Here is a 17,399-nt window from a genome sequence, read left to right as displayed (position 1 = left end):
GCTCTGGAGAATTCAGGAGTGGGCTGTGCTGTTGGCAAGGTAGGTGGAAAGTGTTCATCCTGGGCTGATTCCCTGAAGTGTTGGGTATATAAGTTGGGGAGCCGGGGAGGGCAAGGGCACCTGCCAGGTCTTTTGTTCTTGGAGAAGTCTCCTAAAGATCCCCGTCCTTCTAGCACACATTCTCAGATTAGTTAATAAATCTTCCCGTATACCCCTGGCCTTTTTCAAAGGACCACCTCTGTGCTGTATCTTTGCAGGATTGTTTGTTAAGCTGTCTCCTTAAGGGCAGGGACCGAGTTTCCTATCTCCATGTGTCTTTCCCAGAGCATCATTGGCTGATTTTCTTAAAGCTCTGGGTGTCAAGCCCCACTGATGATAAGAATTCACAGTGTTAAGCCTTCTGGTTTTCAAAACCGTATGTTCCAGGGATTCATCTTCGCAGTGCAGGTCTCTCCTGTGCCGGGGGGGGGGGGGGGGGGGGGGGGGGATGGTCTGCCCCTCTCCTCTGTCCAGTGGCTGCAGTGCCCCTTCTTCCTGTGGAGAGTCTCGTGTGTCTGTGGAGAGTCTGTCCTGGGTTATTTACACTGATGTGGGTGTTACCCTAGGTACATCCATGGGAGGAGATGAGCTCAGGGTACTCCTCCTCCATCTTCCTGGAAGTCCAAGGTTTTTTGTTTTGTTTTGTTTTAATGTGGGCATTTACTGCTATAAATTTCCCAAGGTTTTTTGTTTTGTTTTGTTTTAATGTGGGCATTTACTGCTATAAATTTCCCTGTGAATGGTGCTTTTGTTGCACTTCGTAAGTTTTGGGGTTTTGTATTTTTCATTTTAGATCATTTTCTAAGTGTTTTCTATATTTCCTTTGTTTGATATTGTCTTTGGTTTGTTGGTGTATAACAAGTATATTGTTTATACATATTTGAATTTTACAGTCTTCTGGCATTGCTGTCTAGGTATAATCTCTTGTGGTTAGAGAAGATACTTTGATGTTTTCATTTTTAAAAAATTTATTTTGAGTTGTTTTTGGCCTAACATAGTGTCAATCCATGAGGATGTTCCACGTACCCTGGAGAAGAAAGTGTATTCTATAGTGAGGTGGAGTGGACGGCATGTTTGGTGGGTCTGGTTGGTCTGCAGTGTTGTTCAAGTCCTCTGTTTCCTTACTGATCTGCCTGGGTGTTCTGTCCATTACGCAGAGCTCTTCAGTTATTATTATTATTGAGCTATTTCTTCCTGCATTTCTGCCAAAGCTTGTTTTATGTATTTTGAGGCTTTGTTGTTTGTACTTTTAATTGTCTTTTTGATGAATTAACCTTTTTAATATACGTATTTATTGTTCTTTGTCTCTTTTAACAGTTTTTTACTTAATCACATTTTGATTGCAAAATTATGGTGATCGGTCCTTATCAGCGATTTAAGTGTAAATAAATTAAACTCACCAGTCAAGGGACGCCTGGGTGGCTCAGTGGTTAAAGCGTCTGCCCTTGGCTCAGGGTGTGATCCTGGAGACCCTGGATGAGTCCCATATCAGGCTCCCTGCAGGGAGCCTGCTTCTCCCTCTTCCTGTGTCTCTGCCGCTCTCTCTCTCTCTCTCTGTGTCTCTCATGAATAAATAAATCTTAAAAAAAACCAAACCAAAACAAAACAAAAACCTCACCAGTCAAAAGGCAGATGTTGGCTTTTTAAATTTTAATATTTAAGCGATATACTAATCTCCTGTTGGGAATTACCCAGTGCGATGGGCTTGCTAACACACCATTGGTAGAAAATGAGTGAATAGTAAAACTGTGTGACAAAGGAATGAAGGTTTCCAATAGTGCTGGTACCTTAATCTCTTTCTGGCTAAACTGGATTCTGTGATTTTGACTTCATTTTTGTTATCACTACTAAACAAAATCTGACTTACTTTACTGCCCTTTGGGCCATAATAAGAATTTTTTTTATATGCTTTAAAGACTTGCAGTTCTCACTTCATATTCCTCACATTCAACTTGAGATGGATCACTGTTGCTATCAGGAAAGTATGTCGTAAACATTTTAAAAAGATGGGGAGCATGCAACCTTGGGAGTTACAGACTTGTACATTTGTGTTCTGGTTGCATTTGTGTGAATTTTCAATAAGGTGTTTATGGTCTCTGGCTTTTTCCTCATCTGCCAAATGGGGATGTTGATGCCTATTCACTGGATGGTTCTTCAGTTAAGTGAACAAATATTTGAGGGCAAATTACGTGCCAGTCACTTTATGTTGAGGGTACAGCACTGAGTGGAACAAAGTTTCTGCCCTCATGGTTGTTGTGAGCTACAAATAGTGCCAGTGCCCAGCGCTTATTAATCTTGTTGACCTCTAAATCTTTGTTTTGAAAAAATTTTTGAAATAGTTCTTGTATTTTCTCATTCCGTTGTTTTTACTTCTATTTAGACTTTTATTTTACATTCGTAGATTATAATCTGCAAAGATAATTTTCCTTAAATCTCATTTAAGTATTAATTTCTCTACCATTTCTAAAACCTTAAGTGGTTCCACATCCTGCTTCACTACAGTTGAATTTCTTTGCCGGATTTTCAGGATCTCTGTCATGTGATCATTGAACAAATTTACTGTTTATCAGTAATAATATAAATAATAACTGATATTTGTTTTTTTTTTTTTAAGATTTATTTATTTATTTATGATAGACAGACAGAGAGAGAGAGGCAGAGACACAGGAGGAGGGAGAAGCAGGCTCCATGCCAGGAGCCGGATGCGGGACTCGATCCCAGGACTCCAGGATCGCGCCCTGGGCCAAAGGCAGGTGCTAAACCGCTGAGCCACCCAGGGATCCCCAATAACTGATATTTGTTGAGGATTTACTAAATGGATAGCACTTTAGAAAAAAAGATTTTATTTATTCAAGAGAGAGCAAGAGAGCAGGAGGAGAGAGAGGGATAAGCAGACTCCTGGTGAGCACCAAGGTGGATATGGGGCTTGATCTCAGGACCCTAAGATCATGACCTGAGCTGAAACCCAAGAGTCAGGTGCTTAACTGACTGAGCCATCCATCTGCCTCTATGTGGATAGAACTTGTAAGAGTTATTATTTGTAGTATTTCTTTATCCTTGTAACTGTAATTTTATCATCCCTTTTTTTTTTAATAAAAAAGTGAGATACATGGGGCACCTGGGTGGCTCAGTCAGTTGAGCATCTGAGTTTTGATTTCGGCTCAGGTCATGGTCTCAGGATCACGGGATCGAGCCCCAAGTTGGGATGCCACAGTCAGCAGGGAGTCTGCTTGAGATTCCCTCCCTCCGCCCCTTACACCATTCACACGTGCACTCTCTCTAAAATATGTAAATCTTCAAGAAAAAACTGGGGTACAAAGTTAATATGCACAGGATCATGCAGCCAGGAAGTGTTAGAGGCTTGACTTTAATAATTCATTTGGTCACAATGACTAGTACTTTCAGTTACCTGCCTTTAGGCCTGTGCCTCCATTTGAATGTCACTGTATCTTCTCTCCATTTTCTTCTCTAAGGTTTGCTTTGATTAGTCTTTCTGAGAATAACCGTGCGCGGGAACACCTGTTCACAGTTCCCCTTTATTCATGCACATTGTCCCTCCCCCTCCGGAGCTTCCCTTTACAGGCCACCTCCCTCTGACGGCAGGGGTCGTTACTAGTGTTTTCTGGATCTTACATCATGAGAGGCATGTAATACAGGCTCTTTGACTTTTGTTTTCACGGTACTTAAAAGGCCGTTTGGTTCTTCTTCTTCTTTTTTTTTTCCCGTTTTTTTGTTTGTTTTTTTTTCCGTTTGGTTCTTCTAAAGAATTTTAAGGGAGTTATAGTTTTCTTAGCTAGACTAATAATTTATCACATAGCCTTAACCTAAAATCTTTTTATGTGTCTTTAACGAATTTACAGTATGAGTGATTTTTTGATAGTTCATAGAAAAATATTATACGACAGGCTGCCTTGTAAGGCTTAAAAAGGAAATACAAATTAAAATTTCTTTTAATGAAAGTCATTTTTAATAGGTGTCTGAACTCAGGACAGGAGCTGCAGAAGGACTAGCCAAGCTGATGTTCTCGGGGCTTTTGGTCAGCAGCAGGATTCTTTCTCGTCTTATCTTGTTATGGTACAATCCTGTGACTGAAGAGGACGTTCGACTTCGACATTGCCTGGGCGTGTTCTTCCCCATGTTTGCTTATGCGAGCAGGTATTTGGTTATATTGATCAATCAGAATCTGAGTTGAAGTTCAATTCAGGCTCCCCATGAGTCCTATCTATAAATACAAGTTTCTTTTTTTCAGTGGTTAGTGATAAAAATGAGAACTTAATTAGATTTTATTTACCTGAATTATTTGTCTCTTTCCTCGATGAAAATATACTGTTATCTTGATGGGGTGAATTTTATACTTTTTTGTTGTTTGTTTTTTTTTGTTTGTTTGTTTGTTTGAGAATCATATGCCTTTTCTTTGCTCACAAATTTTTCAAATTGTTTTTCAATAGGACTAATCAGGAATGTTTTGAAGAAGCCTTTCTTCCAACTCTGCAAACACTGGCCAGTGCTCCTGCATCTTCTCCTTTAGCTGAAGTAGATATCACTAATGTTGCTGAGTTATTTGTAGATTTGACAAGACCAAGTGGATTAAATCCTCAGGCCAAGAATTCACAGGATTACCAGGTGGGTGAGGAAGTTGGTCTATGGATAGTAAGGATGATGCCTATCATGGAGGTAACTGTTTTTGATGAAATAATCCTTTTCATAGGTTCTTTGAAACAGAGAGAAGCCATTTTGATCTTGAGATTTCTGGTGTATATGGTGGCATATAAACACAAAGTAAGAAAAAGACCTTTTGGGAAATGTGATAATCCTATAAAGATAGAAGTAGTCAATGCTAGCGTTTTTGCTACTGAAATTCAGAACTTGCCAAAAATAAATCACTTTCACTACCCCTTCCCGACCTAGCGCTGGTTGTTAAACAGTCTGAAAAATGTCCTGTATTTATTTAGGACTCATTGAGTCTTCAAATGTTGGGTTATACTTGCTATATTTCTGATACAAGGAAGGAGAATTGAACGAATGAAGCTCACCTCAAGCTCATTTTTGTTTTTAATTCAAAGAAGATAAATTAGCTGCAAACTTTCCCGTAAATTAAATTTAAGCTAGGTTTTTAATCCTTTAATATAATTAAATCAGACTTGTTACCATATTGAAAGTTAATGTGTTGTTAATGATTTCAGATGCTAGCTAATTAAGTTGAAAGTATTGCTTTTTAATTTGAATTGGTATTTAGTGACTTCATACTCCTTTCACATCATTATGTTATATGTTCTTGGAAAGAAGATTACAAAGGTTATTAAGGCAAAGTATAGTAAGGGTAGGTGATAGGGTGACTAAGTGCTTTAGGACTTTTGAAGAAGGCAGGTATCATGGGGTGGGTGGGGGTGAAGAGTACAGCATTAGTAGTAAAATTCAGTTCGGTCTTGTTGGGATTTGGACAGTGGTTTGGGTAGAGCAAGAAAGACCAGATAAAAGTGATTAAATGTAGCTGGTTGCCCAATTCATGCTGGGAGTTGTGGAGGAATCATTCTGGCTGAGGAGCCAGGATGGCCCTGTTGAGGGACAGAGCATTAAGGTAGCAGGGAACGGGGAGTTGGCCATATTTGCCATAACGATGTAGGGAATATATATTGAAAGGCTTAGTGGGATGAAAGTTACCTATTAGGAAGATCAATTTGATCAGTATTGTTAGATGAGGTGAACTGGTGAGGGGAATGGAGAATATTAATAAAGAGAGGAATTGGAAATCTTTAAGATTTTTAAGAGATAAAAGCTTGTAGAAAAAGAATAATAGCAGCAAAAGAAAGTAGAAAGAAAAGAATAGTAGGTGTTGACATGGAAAAAAATCACGAGTATAAAAGACACGCAGAAAGAGCCTAGAGAGGCAAGAAGGATAGAGTCCAACCAGGATAACCCTAAGGTCCTGAGTATGGGTCAGAGAAGACTCCGAAGAAGCTGCTGACATCGTTCAATTGCAGAGTTTTCTCACGATCGGCAACCCGCAGGAGCGAGGGAGGTAGGCTGAGGCAGGGGAGGAACCTGGGCCCCAGGTCATCCCCAGGAAGTTCTTGAACCGGGATGGTGCTTTGAGTCGTCCAGAGCCAAGACAGGCTGGGCTGTTAAACCTGCATCTTTTCCAGCCATTGAACATGGACTAGGAATATGACGGGGCCCCGCTGTCTTCGGCCTGGATCAGTTCTGCACCTGAGAACTTTTAGCCTCCAGAACTCCGTCATGAAGGGGGCGGGTCTGGACCTTGTACCATAGGAGCCTCTGTAAGAAGAGGGAGAGTTCAGTTTGGGAGGAATATGTTAAATTTGGTCCTAGACATCTTGCGTTTGAGATGATGGCAAGAAAGTTGGAAATGTTTGTTAGATGTGTAGGAACTATATTGTAATGGTGGATATTCCAATATTCCAATTTACAATATTTCAATTTTCTCTTGACTTTTCTAGGCTTTATCTGTTCATGACAATTTGGCTATAAAAATTTGCAATGAGATCTTAACATGTCCATGTTCACCAGAAATTCGAGTCTATACGAAAGCCTTGAGTTCTTTAGAACTCAGTAGCAATCTTGGTCAAGATCTTTTGGTTCTGTTGAATGAAATTCTGGAGGTAAAGTAGTTTCTAAATACTCTGTATAAATGCTGCATGAATTTTTTATCAAAGTAGAATTTATGTGGTTGTATTAAATACATTACATGGTTGTATTAAATTATACATATGTTGGCAAATTGCTTAGTTGAAGCAAATAGGGACCCCTGGGTGCCTCAGCAGTTGAGCATCTGCCTTGGACTCAGGTCGTGACCCTGGGGTCCTGGGATCGAGTCCCACATCGGGTTCCCTGCATGGAGCCTGCTTCTACTTCTGCCTGTGTCTCTGCTTCTCTCAGAAATAAATAAAATCATTAAAAAAAAAAAAAAAGTAAATATTTTACAAATTAAATAGAATTTTTTAAGAGTTTTAAAATAATGTGATACCATATAGAGCATTTTTGAAAGAAGATTGGAAAATGCTACATTAAAAATGTTAATTATATTTTTTTTCTTTTATAGCAAGTAAAAGATAGGACATGTCTGAGAGCTCTGGAGAAAATCAAGATTCAGTTTGAAAAAGGAAATAAAGAGTTTGATGACCAGGCAGGAGCAGCACAGGATGACAACGTGACTATGACTCCTTTCCAAGTTGAAGATGGTAATTGCATACTAACCTGAGGATTTTAAGATTCTGTCCTTTTCATCTTAATGAGGCACATTATTTTCTCCTCTCACATGTGGTGGTTGGATTTCAGAAATGAAAGAAAAATGTTTCTAATTTAATTGCCTTGGAAAACATATTGCTGATAAGTGTTTATTCTTTCATAGGTCTTTTTTATGTGTACATTTTTCACCATATAACCACGCATACATACTGTCTTAGTTTCATTTGCTTTCCAATATTCACATTTCTTGGAACACTGATCTATGATAATTTTCAATAGCTGCTAATGATACTGATTGTCCTTTCTGTTTTATGAAAAATCAACTTGGAAAGACCATTTAAAATATTTAATGCAGCTTTTAAAAATTTACATTGTTGCATTATTTCCTTTAATAGAAAAAAGTAAAGAAGCATGTAAAACTTCTCTCAGGGATGAAAAAGCAACCCGAGCATCAAAATCCACTCAGCAAAAGACTGACAGAGGTAGTGTATGGATCTTTATAATAAAACTTTTCAATTTTGTTTTCCAATGAAATACTGATTTTGCAAGTGTCCTTGTAGATAAAGATTTTTAAATTTCTCAGTATCTTTAACTTTATTTTCAGTTCTTTAAGCTGATACTGTGTTTCGCTTTGTGTCTAAAAGATTCTAGTACCAGTGTTGCTCCAAGTGCTTTTGATTGAAAGTGATAACGACGCAGTGTATCATATTGCCAAGGACTGTTTGGGTTGAATTAAGATTTTTTTTTTAATCAGATGATCAGTGATGATTTTATATTATCGTTTGTATTCTGTCCCTTATATGATTAAGCATTTTTGAAAAACCTTTTATCCCTGTAATGCTTGTCTGGGCTTCTGTTTTCCCTTTTCCCCATTTTCTTTCATAATTTCTCAACATCATCTATTTCCCAAGGGATATCCAACAATAGGGGATTTGTTGGAATAAAGTAAATGTTGACTATTAGGGGATCACTTGGAAAAAAATCTGAAATTCAACATCTTTTTATTGTTTTATTATTATTACAAAAGCAGTTCATGCTTATTACAGAAGAATCAGAAAATACATGCAAGCAAACTAATATAAAGAACGTTAATAATCCCACCCACAAGCCACCCATTATTTTAATTCTTAGAAAACAATTTTGAGGCCCTTTCCTGTGCAGATTTAATTTTTTTCTAAATGGAATCTGGCCATAATATTTTTGTAGCCAATCACTTATTTAAATGCTTATTGTCGGGTATTGTTACAGGTTAGTCCCATATTGTTGGATGTTTTCCTGGGGCTAGCTGCATTATAAGCAAATATGTAAGATTTTGGAGAAAAACAGTAAGTTTCACATGAATCCATAGGTTATGTAAATTTCAACCAAATGTTCCTTCTGAGAAATTTGATCAGGTTCTTAAATGAGGAGCATCACGGGCTAAATTTGTCTTAATTTTGGAAGTTTCTAGCAAGTAGAATTTTTATAACCTTCAGCATATTGTTAAAAGGTGTAGCTTTTATACAAATGATGTTTTACGACACATATTTGAATTGGCCACGTATGTGTTTGAATATTTTACAAGAAGCCATTACCTAACTGATTACAGTTCTTTCTTCCCGGCCTATTGATGGGCTTTCCCCGCCTTTCTCACCTTAATTTTCATTAGTTTCTCCATACACCATGTGCTATAGCTGTAATAGAAGTACTTCTCTTTCCATACCATGTTTTTCACATTCTTCTTTCTCCCAAATATATTTAACTAAAATTTGCCTCCTTATAATTTTTTTCCATATTTTCCCTTGCCTGTTATCCAAGTTTACAAACGAAATGAATAGTTGGTTAGAAACTAGGAAAAAAAAAAAAAAAAAGAAAAGAAACTAGGGAGAAATGCGTTGCAGAGGGAAAAGAAAGGATTTGGGTAGCCCGGAACATAGATTAGAAACACTAAGCAATTGCGGATAAATTTTGATCATGAATTATACACTGTCTTGAAGGGCAGAGAAAAAGGACAGCCTCGACTAGGAACAGGAGGCGCCGGGCTGCGGAGGTGGACTCTGAGAGGTATGCCGTGCACATCTAGAAAATGTGGCTGCTTTTTGTCATTGTTGTTCTAGTAAATAGCGAAGAAATTGTAGTTTGCTTCTATTGCCAAAGAGCGAAACTCCTATGTAGTAAGAGACTCCGTGAAAACTGTGAAGAGCAAGGTCGTGGGTATATAGAGTCTAAAATTCCATTATCAAGAGCCTTTGACCTCCCATGGCTTGTGTGCTTTTCCAGGTGGGCAGCCCTTAGTCCTGGGTGGTCGTCTTGAATATGTCCTTTCAGTTTATATTTCCTGATCTAATCACGTGGTTGTATGTACGGCTCCTCCCTTCTTGAATTAGCAAACTCTTAGGATTTAGATTTGGGTTCTTGACCTTTATAAGCAGGATTATTCTATCATTGTAACTTGATTATATTTGTGGCATAGTGTTAGTTTTAGGTTCTGCCAAGTAAGCCACTGCTGTGAGCTCTAAGTTTATAGCTCTCTTTCATTCGTCTATTGGAAAAATCGTACTGTGTGTATTTTCCATATGTAGCTTTAGGTTAACTTTTGACTAAATTTAAAATGTTTGGGGAACTTGCTGTTTATAAACAGTGTCTTAAGAATATGTTGCTTAAAATAAGAGAACTTAAAATGTTTTTTCACTTGGAGTTGTCCTCCAGAATTCTTTTGGGCAGTTGTTCCTGTTTAATCACACACCTCATTACAAAATTTTGTTGTTTTGCCTTATAACACCAGGTTCCATATAGACAGAGCAGTTAGCTAGGTTTTCCGTGATTTACTTGGCAGGATAGCAAGATAGTTAGTCTTTTTTTTTTTTTTTTTTGGTTTTCGTTTTAAACTTAGTAGAATCAGGATTCAATTACACGCTGATAAATGACAGAAACAAAAAGTTTTATTGATAAACTTGTTTTAAAGCTTGTATTTAAATTGGTGTATTTTCAACATCTATTTAGTGATCCTGAAATTCCAGAGCCAGAATCAGAAATGAAGATGAGATTGCCAAGACGAGCCAAAACAGCAGCACTAGAAAAAAGTAAACTGAACCTTGAACAGTTTCTCAATGAAGAAATAAGTTAGAGATGATGGAGGTGAAGTCCTTTTAACCGTGTCCTTTCAAAGTATGTTCAGGTCTCTACTTAAGTTACCCTTGTATCAAAATTAGAAAATGTATTTCTGATGCCTTGTAAGATTTTGTGCGGTGTGAGTCCACATCACGGTGGCCTGTACTGAAGCAGGACAGCGCCTGGCCCTGAGCTCCCGGAAGCCTGTGTCAGTGCCGTGGGAGCAGCCACATGTGGGGTGGGCCTAGGAACCTGCTCCGGACCCGCTGCTCGGGCCATGCGCGCGCCCTCACGTTCTGGACCGCCTCTCGGTGTCGCTAGCTCTAGTAGCTGCATCTGAGAAGCTCGCGACTTCGAGGGGGCGCGTGTACCCAGCATAGATGGACACGCTTCAGGGCACGTTTAGAAAGGGACATCTGTCTCCAGGGCAAACGAAGTAGCACACACTGGCTCGAAGGGGCTGACTGTCAGGGAGGGGGGTAGGACAGTGGACCCAGAGTCGCCAGCCATCTAAGTTGAATGGTTCTTTTGATGATTTTTGTGGTTAAGAACTAAGAACATTTTGGCTGTGCTACCTGAATGGGTAATTTCTCTTCTCACCATGTCTGCATACAGGAGCCCTCGTTTGCTTAAGTTTCTGATGGTGTTTCTTGGGTTAGGGAGATGTTCACATATACATATACACATATATTAATTTTAGTAATCTCTACACCAGTGTGGGGCTTGAACTCATGACCCCAAGATCAAGAGTCTCAGGCGCTCCTGACTGAGCCAGCCGGGCGCCCCCACATAAATATAGATTCATTATGGGGTTGCTTGCTTTGTTTCTGGCGTGACAGTACTTGCTGTGGATAACAGGACAGTTCTAGCGGGACCGTGTGACAGGAAGCCCTTTATGAACTGGCTTAGGAGCGCGGTCTTCACTGTCAGTTTTCATCTTTCTCCCCCAGTTGGCACTCCCCTGACTGGTGGAAGTCCGCCTACGAACTCCGTCCTCTGTCCTTCTGCAACACTCAGCAAAACATGTTTTCTTACCCCTTTCATTACCTTTTCTCTTGGATTATCCAGAATAGAAATGTCCTAACATTGGATCTGTTTTCGTAGTAATTGTGCTTTTTACGATTTAGGCCATTTATTTGAGGTGATGTTCTAAGATAGAGCTAAATTAGGATCGTTTGTGCTTTTTAGAACCAAATTGCTGTATTACATACATATATGTGCTTTGTAAAACCCGGAAATACAAAAGGAGTCTGAGCGATACCAAGTAAGAACGCTTGTTAAGCAAAGGAAAAGGCAGATGTGGTGGCGTAAAACAATAAAACACAGATGCTTGTCTTTCATCCTGTTGGCTCTGTGTCGTCCTGTGCTTCAGATTCCTCGTGTAAGTCTCCTTTTGTTAAATCCCTGTCACTTTAAAAATACCTTTTGGGGGTGGGAGAACCAGGACCCAGAGTGTCCACGGAATGTGCTGGGACAACGGGTTTGGAAGCCCCGCCAACTACGTCCCTGACCCCGCAGCCGGGGCGCCGAGGGACCGGGCCGCGCTCGTGTGCCCCGTGGGCCAACGTACCAGAGCTGTTGTTCTCGGCCCGGGGAAGAATGAAGCTAAGCACCGAACCTTTAGTCTTCTCACTGCCCACGTTAGACACAGTCGCGTAGCCGTTGCTGAAGCTGTGCTCTTGCACTATCGTAGTTTAAGGTAACGAGAGGTGTCCTGATGGAGGAGGACATTTTACACTTAAATGGCTAAAGTACAGTAAAATCAACAGATGTAAATCCGTTTACCATTTTTCGTTCAAAACTGGTCACTTACATGCCCCAGTGACGTGTGTGGGGGCCCAGCCTTGCCGGGGGGCAAACCTGCAGCCGCACCGCTGACCTCGCAGCCTGCGGGTCCCGGGGGTTGAAGGGCGCAGACGGCGGGTCAGTGGAAACCTGCTGCTTGCCGGTGAGCTGTGCTGGGTCCGCTGCACGTGTGGGACTTGCAAAGAGACGTCTGGGCGGTACCTTTGCCTTTTACCAGTTTGCTTCGAGGTAGTTGGTACCCGCCTGTGTACACTGTTCATGGGTCAGGTCATCAGCACGCATGTTTACACTACCAGCTTTCTAAATCACATGATGCAGTATATATTAGGGTTTGTGCACAGAGATAAAACCAGGGACAATTATGTATTTAAACTGAGGGCATAAAAAGTTCACAAAATACCATTAAAAAGAGAAACATCAAAATCCATTTGTACTGCAAAATTCCACAACGGTCTGATGTAAACGGTAAAAAAAAAAATACAAGGAATGTAATCAAAATGATTAATGCTAATGATTTAATATAAAGACATCACAGGACTAGAAATAGTTCAAGATCAAGTGATAGATGCAGGATATTGATGTACAAAATAAGGACAGTGCAAGAGGAGCTGCGATCTACTTCTCTTCGCTTTTGAGATTTTGGTTATGGACCGCGCAGCTCGCTAGGGACGCTGCTGTCAGACTCAGGTTCCATTCAAGGGGACGAGTAAGGCACATCTTAATGGGGCTCAGGGGGCCACTTGCTGTGCTGCCATCGGACACATTCAAGTGCTCATCGGTTCTCATTTGTCGCAGGCTGGAAGACAAAGCGCACAGCGTTTTAGTTCCACGACTTCAAAGGCAGGATCCACCTCGTCAAAGTTCAGGTCACGGCCCGGCCTGCGGCGGCGGCAGAGGGCGGAGCGCGGGCACCTCGCGGGCACCTCGCGGGCACCTCGCGGCCCCGACGCCCGACCCCGCGCTCCGCCCGCGCCGCGTCCGCCGGGCGCCCCCCCCCCCCGCCCGTTCCCCGCGTCCCTCCGCTCCCGGGGCCCGCCCTGCGGGGATGTGGGGGCCGCGCACCTGCTGGGCGGGGGGGGGGGGGGGGGGGGCGGCCCGGAGCAGGTGCCACGTGGAGGCAGGGACGTCCCGCGGCTCCAGGTCGCCTCCAGGGCAGCGGGGCCGCCCCGGAAGGGTCTGGATGCGCTTCGCCGACTTTTTATTTTGCGGGTTTTAAACCAAAGTCCGCGACTCCGGGATGTGTCCGTGTAGCCGACGGTGCGTGTAGGGCTGCCGGCCGGGAGAGGGAAACTGAGTCACGGGCGCTTTTCACATTTTGACGGACGTCGACCGCGACTCGCTCTGGGGGCTCCGCGCGCCCCACGCTCCGCCCAGCGGTGCCCAGACGGCTCCTGCCCCCGCTTCCGTCACGGACCCTAGGGCGGCGGCGGCCGGAGGGCGGGGCACAGGGGCGCTCGCACCGCCGCGCACGGACCCCGCGCATTTCCGCGACCCCAACGGCGGGCCCGGCGCTGACCCGCGGAGGCCCGTGGCGAGTCGCGGCCGCAGCAGCCGCAGCCCCGGCGGGACCCCCGCGGCGCCCGGGCCGCCCCCACCCGTCGAGGCCGGGGGGGCCCCCTGCCCCTCCCCCTCCCCCTCCTCCCCCCTCCCCCTCCTCCCCTCCCCTTCTCCTCTCCTCCCTCCCCTCTCCTCCCCCCTCCCCCCTCCCCCTCCTCCCCCTCCCCTCTCCTCCCCTCCCTCTCTCCTCCCCCTCCCCTCCCCCCTCCCCCTCCTTTCCCCTCCCCCCTCCTTTCCCCTCCCCCCTCCTTTCCCCTCCCCTCTCCTCCCCCCTCCCCCTCCTCCCCCTCCCCTCTCCTCCCCTCCCTCTCTCCTCCCCCCTCCCCCTCTCCTCCCCCCTCCCCCTCCTTTCCCCTCCCCCCTCCTTTCCCCTCCCCCCTCCTTTCCCCTCCCCTCTCCTCCCTCTCTCCTCCCTCCTCCCCCTCCTCTCCTCTCCTCCCTCCTCCCCCTCCTCTCCTCTCCTCCCCCTCCTCCCCTCCCCTCCCCCCCCTCCTCCCCTCCCCCCCCCAGTAAATGCACCGCACCTGTGGACGAGTAATGGCTCTCGCGGCGGACTCCTCGCCGCTCCCCTGACCCCGGCACCGGCAAGGCCCCCGCACCCCCCACCCCCAGTACCCCCAGGGCCCCCGCCGTGCCCTTCCCACCTTCCCACGGGCGCGGGGCTCTGCCCCTTCGGGCCCCCGAGCAGGGCGCCTGCGGGCCCGTGTGCCCCCCGCCCCACCCCCGCCCCGGCCCATCCCGCGTCCAGGTGACGTCGCCCGGGCCCGGCAGGTGGAGGCAGGACCTGGCGCTCCCGCTGCCCGCAGGTCGAGGTGCTGGGGCGCACCTGGCGCCGGAGCCCCGGACCCCCCTGACCCGGCCCCGCCCTCCGGCCCGGAACCGCCCTCGGCCCGTCCGGTCCCCCCCCCCGCCCCCCTCCAAACCCCGTCGCTGTGCTCGTGAGACCAGAGGCCCCACCGCCTCCCTCCGCCTCCTTGGGCCCAGGTCACCCGCGCCTGCCGGCCGGGGACCCCACGCTCGCCGCACCCCTTTCGGACACGATGTCCCGGCGGGGCCGCCCCAGGTCCCGGGCTGCATCACCCCAGAGCGAGGTCGCCCGCCTTCCCTCCTCCCGCTAAAGCACGAGCTGCCGGGGGCACAGCCCACTGGCCCCCTCCACGCCCGCCCTGCGGCTCCTGCACAGCTGCCAGGAGGCCGAACAGACCTCCTGCCCCTGGCCCTGAGGGAACGGGGACCAGACGCGCCTCCCACTTTACACAACTTAAAAAGTAGACAAAAATCCATGGGATGCACAGATGGATCCATAAACACTATACTGCGGAGCCCAATGCCGGGCTTGAACTCATGACCCTGAGGACCAAGACCTGAGCTGAGATGGAGTCAGATGCTTAACTGACCAAGCGCCCCAAGGGCCCCTGAAATATTAAGACCACGGACAAAAGACCGTGCAGGGTGATAAGGATCCCTGAAAGGAGGGAAGCCCGGAGAGTCGCTCTGCTTACTGCCAAAGAGTTTCGAGGCCGCAGTAGAGAGAGGGTCCCAAAGGGGCTCGGAAACCTTCCAGGGGTGACAGGACAGTTTGTGGGTGAGGGAGCCCAAGGCAACCAGAAGCCGTGGCTCGGACCACAGGAGACAGCTGCACAGAGAAGGCTCCACGGATCTGCGCTGGTTTCCCCAAATCTGTAGATAAATCCTGATCAGTGCGTGAATGTTTCCAAGGCCGTGAAAAGGACTAGGCAGACACTCGCTAGAAGCCGCATGGGACGGGATAGGGTCTGTGTTCCCACCAGCAAGAATGGGAAGACCCCTGACACACGGCAGGAACTAATCATCGGGAGGGCCTCACCTTGGGGCCAAATCAGCCCTACGGCAAGACCTCTCCTCCTCAGCACCACTGACGTCGGGGCCTAGTGATTACCGTGGGGAGCCACACACCGTAGAAGGTTTAGTGGGGTCCCCAACCTCTACCCACCAAGTGTGACGGTCCAAGGTGTCTCTGTGCATCACCAAAAATCCTCCGCTGGACATCACCAGTTGAGAACCACTGTCCTATGCTAAAGGCTGTTTCAACTCTGCCTACCAATGCCCAAAACAAAATTTGAAAGAATAAAAAGTTTTCTTAATAAGCTAATGGTGTCTCAGAACAGAGCCACAAAACACTGAAGGCCTTGCAAAAACAAACAAGCAACCCCTCACCTCCAGCACACAATGTAAAATCTACAATGTCTAGCATACAATCTAAAATTACCGGGTCTGCAAAAAACAGGAAAACATAAAAAATGAGAAAAACCAATCAATAGGAACTGGTAAATAACACAGATTGTAAAACTAGCACACCAGGATGTTTACCCAGGTGCTTTCGAAAAGCTGAGGAAAGCATGAGCATGAGGAGGAGAAATACAGTAATTACCAAAGAGATTAAACTTAAATCTCAAGATGAAAATCTAATTTCTGAAATGAAAATATCATGGGTGTTATTAACAGCATACTAGACAATCCAAAGAAAAGGTTATCAAACTTAAAAGCAGAAATAGCATAATCCAAAATGAAACAGCAAAGCAAACAAAAATGAATAGGTACCAGTGATCCACGTGACAAAATACATGTGGTTGGAATCCCGTCGGGAGGGGAAAGAGGGACAGAAACATTTTAAGAAAACAGGGCTGAAAGGTTTCCATATGTGATAAAAACAATCCCCTCATAGCCAAGTAGTTAAAAAAAAAAAAAAAAACTCCAAATACAAAAAACATGAAGGCAACAATGCCAAACCCATTTATAATCAAAGTGCTGATAACCAGTGATAAAATCTTATAAGCAACTGGAGGAGGAAGAAAAGCCCAGGACATAGAGTAGCAAGTATAACAGTGCCCGCGGACTTCTCTGCACGACGGTGGAGCAACAGCTGCAAAGTCCTAGAAGAAACCTATGGTCAAATCTGAATTTCATATCCAGCTAAAATAGCTTTCAAACACAAAAGTTGGGGGGGAAAGTGAAATAAAGACTTTCACAAAAAATGGCAATGCTGGGTGGATTGAACAGCAAGACCACACCACAGAGGTGCTAAAGGAAGTTACTCAGGCAGAAGTAGAACGGCATCCGATAGAAACCTGGATTTGTACAAAACAGTGAAAAGTACCAGAAATGAGAGATTCATGCGGAAAATACTTTTCCTATTTTATTTTTTTAAAGATTTATTTATTTATTTATGATAGACATAGAGAGAGAGAGAGAGGCAGAGACACAGGAGGAGGGAGGAGCAGGCTCCATGCAGGGAGCCCGACGTGGGACTCGATCCCGGGACCCCAGGATCGTGCTCTGGGCCAAAGGCAGGCGCTGAACTGCTGAGCCACCCAGGGATCCCCACTTTTCCTATTTTAAGAATCTCTTTGAACAACTATGAAAAGGAGAAACAGCAACAACATATTGGGAAGATTATACCATTTATAGAAGCAAAATATATGTCAATAAGAACAGTGCAGAGGCCTGGGGGGAGGCCATGCAAATGTCCTGTAAGTTCTTGGACTAAAGGTGAGGTGGTGTAGCCAATTAAGGGATGAAATAGAATAAAAAAGCAGGAAGTAGATAATAGATGGGACGAATAGAAAGTAGAGAGTGGGGTGGCTGTCATCAAAAAGACAAGAAATAACAAGTGTTGGTGAAGATGTGGGGAAAGAGCGAGCCTTGCTACTCCCGGTGGGTGT

General features: G+C 44.9%; 2 protein-coding genes across 2 annotated transcripts in view; one reads left to right on the top strand and one right to left on the bottom strand.

Annotated features, from left to right (window-relative positions):
• The window catches only part of NCAPG (non-SMC condensin I complex subunit G), a 39,514-nt gene extending 29,157 nt beyond the window's left edge, over positions 1-10,357 (top strand). The window contains exons 15-21 of the mRNA XM_041751214.1: positions 4,013-4,194; positions 4,488-4,662; positions 6,498-6,659; positions 7,100-7,238; positions 7,641-7,727; positions 9,222-9,288; positions 10,228-10,357. Of these exons, the coding sequence (XP_041607148.1) occupies positions 4,013-4,194; positions 4,488-4,662; positions 6,498-6,659; positions 7,100-7,238; positions 7,641-7,727; positions 9,222-9,288; positions 10,228-10,351 (936 nt within the window). The 3' untranslated portion in view covers positions 10,352-10,357. The remainder of the gene's footprint in view (positions 1-4,012; positions 4,195-4,487; positions 4,663-6,497; positions 6,660-7,099; positions 7,239-7,640; positions 7,728-9,221; positions 9,289-10,227) is intronic.
• Positions 10,358-12,793: 2,436 nt separating this feature from the next.
• LCORL (ligand dependent nuclear receptor corepressor like) overlaps positions 12,794-17,399 on the bottom strand; it is a 148,949-nt gene continuing 144,343 nt past the window's right edge. The window contains 1 exon segment of the mRNA XM_041751213.1: positions 12,794-12,937. Coding sequence (XP_041607147.1) covers positions 12,924-12,937 — 14 coding nt within the window. The 3' untranslated portion in view covers positions 12,794-12,923.

Source organism: Vulpes lagopus, chromosome 4 (assembly GCF_018345385.1).
Source record: "Vulpes lagopus strain Blue_001 chromosome 4, ASM1834538v1, whole genome shotgun sequence".
NCBI lineage: Eukaryota > Metazoa > Chordata > Mammalia > Carnivora > Canidae > Vulpes > Vulpes lagopus.
Note: the sequence above shows the minus strand (reverse complement) of the source record. Positions and strands in the feature narration are given on the sequence as shown.